The sequence below is a fragment of the Myzus persicae genome, unplaced genomic scaffold (genome assembly GCF_001856785.1).
Source record: "Myzus persicae strain clone G006 unplaced genomic scaffold, MPER_G0061.0, whole genome shotgun sequence".
Taxonomy (NCBI): domain Eukaryota; kingdom Metazoa; phylum Arthropoda; class Insecta; order Hemiptera; family Aphididae; genus Myzus; species Myzus persicae.
In genome coordinates, this window is record NW_019103697.1 from 680237 (window position 1) to 689315 (window position 9079).

The following is a 9079-nucleotide window of genomic DNA, read 5'->3' on the forward strand; positions in this document are numbered from 1 at the left end:
AATAATTCTCAGTTTTTCAAGATTTTTTTGCTTTATTTTTTACCTCACATTGTTGAATTCATAATAAAATATGAATTAATAATATATAGTATAATATAGTTAAACCTAAAACCAACCAGTAGTTCTGATTAAAGTATCGTTTATATTCTAGAAGCATTAAATAATATTAAATAAATACTTATATTATTCAACCATGATGCATCTTAATAAAATATTCAATTGTATTTCATTCATGAAAAAATCATAATATCGAAGAACGTAATAATATTATAATTTTTTATTTAAATTCGCTCATTATTATGTTATTATAGGTTTTTAAACACATAATTATGTTATGACTGATAAAATAGTATGTAAATAGTCACTTACTCGTTACGGTAGAGAAAATTACACATCGTATTTTTGAGGGAAAAATGCATTAAAATTAATAGAGTAGTAAACAAATAAATATTAAAAATAACATTATTAAAATATACATTAGGATTTTATAATTGATTGCTGATGTTTAATAACATATGAATTAATTTAATACAAGCAATCATACTTGTAAGTAGTAAATAAGAGACAATATAATACACGTTATACCTATTATAAGTTTGTTGCCGTTTTATTGCGTTAAAGCGTTAATCTGTTATGTTACCTACCAATACGCTTTTTATTATTTAAAAATAATCAACATTTTCTTATGGATATAAATCTTGTTTCATATTCCTTCGCAAACGATAACTTTTTAATAGGTAAATACAAATGGTAAAATAATAATGTGCGAACTATGTTGTAGTTGTTAAATAAGTGAATTAATATTAAACTTAAGAAACTAATGTTCTATAGACATAGGAGGAAATCGGTGAGTGGGTTTGATTAGACTTAGTCCCCCCTAAAAGTTTGAGGGCTTAGCTCCCTTGAAGTATGCGATTATTAATTATCCTTCAAACTGCATAGTATTTACAGTTATTGTAACATAAATGATCAACTTAAACGTTTAATATGGTTTGAAAAAACATAAAAACTTCCTTAAATAAATTCACTTTTAAAAATTTCTTTGCTGCCACAAAGTTTGTAACTGACAAACTCTTTACCTTATGATATTGATTTATTAGAAATAAATTATAACTATGATATTTAAAAAGCTTAGTAAATTAGTGAATATGAGTAAGTATAAATCACAGTGAATTGTATAGTCAAGTAAAAAATAAGAAAGTTAATACATTATAAATATTATAATACAACAATTATTATAATTATTTATTAAGAATTTCATTTGATTTTCTGGACCTATTTGGGATATGGTGATTCTAGTATTTATTAGTTTTCAATTCAATAATATTTATTCCACATTTTAATTATTATAATAGTCCGTTGTAAACTGATTATGTACGGTTTCAAAAATAATAATAGGTACATGTTTGATGTTTATTCAATATCTCATAATAAACGTGTTACATCATGTTTTAGAATTGATTAAGATGGCCAGACTTATAAATATTTTGATTTGCATTGAGAAGTTATTGAATCACTTATTAATATTTATACATACATTAAGCTCTTAGATGAAATACTGTTTAAAACAATGCGTTCTAAATATTATAAGGACACTTATTGTATTTAACAGCTATCCACATCTTAATTTTTAAATCATTATTTTTGGTTCAAGGGTGCCTAAAGATATTTTTGACATCATTGGGATATTATTTCGAAACTTCAAATAAAATAAAATTAGTCAAATACAAAATTAGTATATAAACAATAATAAATAATAACAGATTAGTTTTAATTTACATCATATTATGCCATAGATGACGTAGTATTCTGTATATTGGATATTTTCGTATCCTCTGACAAAAGCAAACAATACGGTTACCCCATATGGTCATATATTGTACACTATTATATACATGTTTTATATATATCCTTTCAATGATGGGCATTTCCTTATGCGGCTAGCATAACCTTTTTTTCAATTAGTGGACAGCAGACAAATCCCTTTTTCTCATATCATTCAACTATGTAGTATACCTATTACCTAATGAATAATGATACGGAGAATTTCACTCAGTGGTTGTAATAATTTTGGTTCTAACGCACGTATGTTGTATTATCTATCAACAAATAATATTATATTCAAAATAAAAGACTTGATCATTGAAACTACGCACCACTATATTTTAAAATATATGAAATATAAATTATATTTTGCCACTTCACCCGCAAAAAAAAATACTCCATGTTATATCGCAATGATATAATATTATATTACTAAACCCTCACAAAATAGGCAATGGTCCAATACTTTTTTACACTAAAATAACTGTTGTATAGTTTGTGTAAAATATTATGAAGGTTGAAAATATAAAACAATAGTTCACCGTAAATAATGGCAGGTACCTAAACCAATTATTATTAAAACAGCATACAAGTGTAAGAATTTTATAACTCAATTCCAATTTCAAACTCCACGGTTCTAATATTTTATAATAATGTATATTTAAAATGCAGATCCACAGTTGTAAACGTGGCAGCAATACTTTATTATATTTTGAAAAAAGCTTAGAATGACTTTAACCTTTGTCATTGGCAGCTATCATATACATTTTAGATTTACATCGTAACATATAATTTCTTTCACGCAAATTTTGAACTTAACAACTTATATTTAATTGTATCTATTTAATTTATTTATCAATACATTATTGGAGGTTAATTGATACTTCAATAATTGTATAGTTGAATGGAATTCTTTAATTGAATTATAAAATATATTAACGACATATGACTCGTATTACTTAAATCGTGGGTATAATAAATACATAAGATGAGTATAAAAAAAAATGAACTGATTGCATAGTGTGAGAAACCAGAAACATACATGCCTACACTGTTTGAAAAGTTATTTTATTTCCATGTCAATAGAATTATTTTAACAGGCTGGTACTAAATAAAATATAATATACTTTTAATCGAAAACGGCTTATTAAGTATCTATGCACATAAAGTTTACATTTTATCCTTCACTACATACAACGTGTTCTATGACTGATATCCAAAATAATACTACATGTTATCTCTTTGTTTTGAAATATGATTTTAATCGATACGAAATTTTAAGTTAAATATAATATGTATAATAGTGTAACATTAAGTATATAGTCATTACATAATAATGATTATATTCTACTGAATACTTACTTAATTTATGAGACCGGTGAGACTCATTAAAAACCATAATCGTAATAAAGTTAAAATTAAAGAACGAGTATGTAAAAATACAATGTTGACGATATAAGTGCAGGCGGTATTTTTAAAATCCTTTTCGTTCGACCGACTTGAGTTTAATGCTTTTTAAACTTAAGTACCTATGTATTTTTGAATAGTAAAAAGTATAAAATATAGGTACCTACGTTTACTATGTTTACATTGTTCGTGTTATATGTAAAGGTATTAGTTTATTATAATATTTTATGTAAACAAAACGTTCTGTTACCAACGTCTCTCTACTCTGTGCACTACATAATAAGCTCAAATCGTTTACTTGACTCTTCAAAGAACATACTATATTATTAGGTATCCATCTTCTGTAATATATTAATATTAATGATACGCCTGCTTCGGTACGAACTATAATGTACAAGAAATAAAACCACTATAGGAATCCAACTATTATTGGAGAGCGGATCGATATAAATAATAAAATATGTATGTATAGTATACAGCGAAAGCACTTTGATTTCGAGTTATAAATAGATATATAATATGAATAACAAATTTTGCATAATAAAACATAAAAAATTGTATATATTTACATAATATAATATAATTTAATATTTATGAAAATCTTAATATATTCTAAACAGCAAATATAACGAATGACTAGGTAGGTATAAATATACGTATTTAAAATTTATGGTCATAACCATGGTTTGAATTTTTTTCGAAATAGTGTCCAGGTTTGTTGCCAGAGAATTCATTGCGGGGCGACGTCCACGAATCGTACGAAAAAGGTCTTTCCGTCTGTGTACCAGCCGTTTGGTACGGTACTGGGACTTCAATTTTCAGCGGGACCTTTACCTGGTACGGGACGGGCTTGTGCAAGACATACGGAACGGGCTTCTGCACTGTGTATGGTACGTGTTTCTCGACTATCACCTGGTATGGCCGGTCGACTGGCACGGTGATCGGGTATGGAATCGGCCTCTCCACAATATACGGTACGTGCTTCTCGTAGGGCGTGAACACGGTGTACGGTCTGTCGACGAACACACCGATAGGGTAAGGGACGTGCCTGACGACTTCGTAAGGTACTCGCTTTTCGACCAAAACAGTGTAAGGTTTGGGCACGTGCACGGTGTAAGGTTTGTCGACGGGTACCTTGACTTCATACGGAACTTGCTTGAAGACGGTGTAAGGTTGAGGCACTTCCACTTTGACCTCGTACGGGACGGGCTTGTCTACGTGCACTGGATAAGGTTTGGGCACGTGAACCGGGTAAGGGCGGTCGACGGGCACCTCGACCTTTACCGGGTATGGTAAGTGTTTCTCCACTTCGACCGGGTACGGTTGGACCACTTCTTTTTCGACCGCCTGGTATTGGACTTTTTCATCCGATGGATTCTCACTGTGCGCCCCTTGGACTTGATTGTTTTGCAAACCGTACGATCCTTGAATGTTTATAGCTTGGTCGTAAGTCCCTTGGTTTATCTGTGCTGTTTGTCCATATGCACTTTGGTCGTGCGTCCCTTGATCTACTGGAACTGCTTGTTCGTATGATCCTTGGTCGTGGGTTACTTGGTTCAACTGTTCCGCTTGTCCATTTGAACTTTGGTCGTATGTTCCTGAGGTAAGTTGTAGTGATTGTCCATATGCGCTTTGGTCGTGCGTCCCTTGATCTATTGCTACTGCTTGTCCGAGTGTTCCTTGGCCGTGTTGCAGTGTTCCTTGTCCAAGTGGGACACCTTGTCCGTAAGAATTTTGGTCGTATCCTCCTTGGTCAGGTTTTCCTTGATCAAGTGTTCCTTGATCAGTTATTCCTTGGTTAAGTTGTACTCCTTGGCTATTGTCGGTATCATAAGCACTCCTCTTACCAACATCATTTTTTTCGTTTATATTTTGGCCAGCAACTAAGGCGCATAATCCACACACCAAAAATATGATTCCGTTCATCTTCGTTCGGATTACATTCAACCGATCGACTGATGATCGTTCATCCGTTGCATCTGCTTTTGTAGTAAAGCGCCAGGAACTACCTTTCAAAAAGAAATTATTTCCTACTATTCCTTCCACACAAGATATGTCGAAAACACTTTCTACAGCAGTACTGGTTTTAAGTTTTTTTTTATTATTATATTTATAATCCGGCGACAGTCTAAATGTTTCACTTAAATATTTTGTCCGTAATAAAATCCTAAACTCGTTTTATAATGTCATCGCAAAAAAAAAAACACGTAAACAGAAACATGTATTATGGGTGCATTAGACGTTATAGTAATTGAGAAAAATTTCATCGGAACGTCAACTGACGGTGTTTCACTTAAATATCAATTAATTTCTGTGTGTCGGATGCATAATTTTTTTATTATTTATTATGATTATTAATAATGCGATAGTACTTTATTTTATTATCTTTGTATCTAATGTGGTCAATACGAATATTAACTTTGGTGTTGTATGCACAGAAAACTATTGCCCCTATTTCTTCATTTTTTCTATCAACTGCTACGAAATTTGAGATCCTTGGAGTTTTGTCATTTAATTATATTAAAATTTTTTTTTATTCATTGTGTCAAATGTCAATTCTATTGACTGCTTATTTAAATTTTACTCCTAGGTCAATGTGGTTTGTGTATTGAGGCGTACGGATAGTAATTTGTTTTCTATTTCAGTTTTCGGGCTTATATTATTACGATATACGTGTGTTATTAGCCTTTTGTTTTTTAAACAAATATTAATTGGTATATTACAGAATTACATTTTTTAGGACGAAATATTTTCTTGAAGTGAATTCCGATTTATAGATACTAGCGAATTTGCACCGATCTGGAGAAGGTTAAGCTCTTGTGGCGATAAAAAAAAATACTTGTTTATGTAGGTAGGTATAATGTAGGTTAGGTAATATACATTATTTCCTTTGTTAAATTACACTATATTCGGTTGAATACATTTTTAATATAGTATAATGTGGTATAATGTGGTGCTATATGGTAGCATGATAATAGTATAAAAAGAAAATATGGTTGGACGAATTCAAATGTGTAAAAACACTCACTATTATTTCAACTGAACATAATATAAATTTAGTATCTTGGCACTGGAAAACAACTACTTGTGTACGGACAGCTTTAAAATAATTTTCTATACACAAGTATATGGTACATGTTAACATATAATATAGCTATAGGTATGCAAGATGGATGAGTTTTGACTTTTTGTTTTATCCTCCTTTCCCCCCTCTTACGATCCGTATTACGTCAAATATTTATTTTAATTCATGTTTTGTTGTTTGATCAAAGGTTATTAATAATCAATAACAATGAAGTTAAATTATTTTAATAGTCATATATAACAAAATAATTTATCATTCGTTAAAATTCATACATAAGAACAATTATTAGACTACCATAAATAATAAAAACTAGCCTGTGATAAATATAGGAATATTACGCGTTCAATTATATTTGTCCTTCAAGGTCGATGGCGTAACGACGAACTTGTGAACAATCGATACTTAATATTATTAATTATTATGTTTATTATCGTTTATGTATAATATTATGATCTCACTATACTCAAATCCAGTGCCTGTGTGACAGGAAAACAATACCCCCGAATATTTACACCCCCTGTGGTATGATTTTCCTAGGTTAATAGTACCCCCGGTACAAAGAAATACGAAAATATCGAGATACGAATATCCTAGGAAAATTATACCGGGGGTCTAAAATTCCTAGGATATTTGTAACTCTTGGTATATGCAATTTTGGGGGGTATAAATATCTTAGGAATATTATACCGGGGATAAAAATTTCCTAGGATAAACGTACCCCTGGTATGACATTTTGGGACGTATACGTATCCTAGGATTATCATACCGGGGGTATAAAATTAATAGGTTTTTCATACCCCCATGGGGGGTATATTATCCTAGGTTATTTGTACCCCTGGTTTATAATTTTAGGGGGGTATTAATATCCTAGGATATTTGTACTGGGGGTACTAGTAACCTAGGAAAATCATCCCCCGGGGGTATGATTCACCTGTTATACCGGATCTGAGATAATTCTTACGCCCGTGGCAAATGGTATGGAATGGCAAATTAGCATTAGCTCTATATGTATGCACTTAAACCAATAATTGACCATTTCCCTCTAAAAACTATGGGTACCTGACTCGTGAGCTTTTTTGTTACATAAACACTGCTTATCATTTACGCGGGTATGCATTTTTAAATTTAATAACAAATTAATACATTAAATATATATAATGTAATTTTGACATAATTTGACGTAAAGGAGCTTTCTTATTTGGACTCGCTGTATAATATAATCATCAGGTGGCCACAATTATAGGTACAATATGAATACTTTAAAAAATAAATGATACACTTACAGTTTTAAAATATTTTTTTCATCTCCACGTTACGATCGTCAATATGGATAGGTAAATAAACTGTGGTAGCTCTCTAAACTTACCACTTACATTGTGGGATATTAGACGTCAGACTTTTTTAAGTCCATGCTATGAATCCATGTATACTCAGACCCAATAATAAGTGTCAAGACTCAAGAGCATTAATAATATAGATCATTGTCGAGCTGTTATTTACGCGCCATACAATCGTTGTGTAAATTGTGTGTATAAAAAATATAAAATATAAATGTCCATTATACCACCTGTCGTATCCCGTTGTGCGTGTTTCAACCTTCTGCAGGCGTTATTTATTCGAGTTGGTTTATTAATTGTTCGTTTTTTTCTCATCTCACGTCATATTATTATTATGTGTTACAATGTGTGATACGTTGAAAAACGATAACATGACGTACTTATGTACAATACTCTTGCTACGCATAATAAATTAATTAGAACGACGACGGCAAGTGATTACATCGGCACGTGCATGGTCCGCAACGAAGACTTCGCCGGGTGAAGGACCTGCGTGGCGTTGGCGTCCGGTTTTATAGACGTCATTACGATGTTATATTACAATATTTTGCCACGCGAAAGTCCATGTTTTCGTTTTCGCGATTTATTCACGTTAATCAAGTGTGATAAACTCAAAGTTGTAGAATACATAAGCTAACCGTCTATCGTTGAATCCAGGTTTATTCATGCCTTGACATTTCATTTGCGATTTTGTTACAATATTACCATCAATAAAAGTACCTACCATTCACACGTTTTATAGAAAAAAATCTATAACTTAATATTACCTATAGACTATAATCATGTTGAGTCAAATATAATTCATTGTCATCAATGTTTGATGTTTCAATGGCTTACACCTACAATTTTCTAAATCGTATATAAGACGTATTGCATAGGATATTGTATGAAAATAAGTACCAAAGCTGAAGAAGACCCTAATTAGGACCAAGCAGTAGCAATTAATCGAAGAGGCAATAGATTTGTTTAAGAGAAAAAAATCGTCCCAATTAGATTGATTCAAAAAATAAAACTAAATAGTATGTCTTCTGTCGCTTTCTATCTTTAGTACCCGTGGATGGTCTCCGGTCGCGGTCGTGTCTAGCAGTGCCTATATGTTATTTTATCAACCATTGAACTATATTAAACTTATAGTGACAAACAAAACTACAGTTGCATTCGAACTACGAAGTACGAACTATTGTATATTTGTCTTAAAAAGTTTAAGTACTTATATTTTATTAAAAGGTTTAAGTATATTAACATTTAACAATGGATAAGTGGATAGTAAAAAAACCTAAACTTGATGTAGAGAATAGAGACCAGCATGATCGTGATCATAATAACGAACCAAACTACGAGAAATCAGAAATAAATGAAATTAGTTCAGGTAAGGCTATTGTTATTATAATTATTATTAATACCTACTATTGAACACTAAAATTGA

At 31.1% G+C, this 9079-nt stretch overlaps 1 protein-coding gene across 1 annotated transcript; it reads right to left on the reverse strand.

Moving 5' to 3' along the window:
* Positions 1–3886: 3886 nt before the first annotated feature.
* LOC111035069 (cytadherence high molecular weight protein 3-like) lies at positions 3887–5211 on the reverse strand. Its single transcript, XM_022316574.1, has one exon. The coding sequence runs from the start codon at positions 5155–5157 to the stop codon at positions 3892–3894; it is 1266 nt and encodes a 421-aa protein (XP_022172266.1). The 5' UTR covers positions 5158–5211; the 3' UTR covers positions 3887–3891.
* Positions 5212–9079: the final 3868 nt, after the last annotated feature.

What these genes read in the sequence shown, in the direction of transcription:
- LOC111035069 (XM_022316574.1), bottom strand. Translation starts at nt 5,157, where the DNA reads ATGAACGGAATCATATTTTTGGTGTGTGGATTATGCGCCTTAGTTGCT.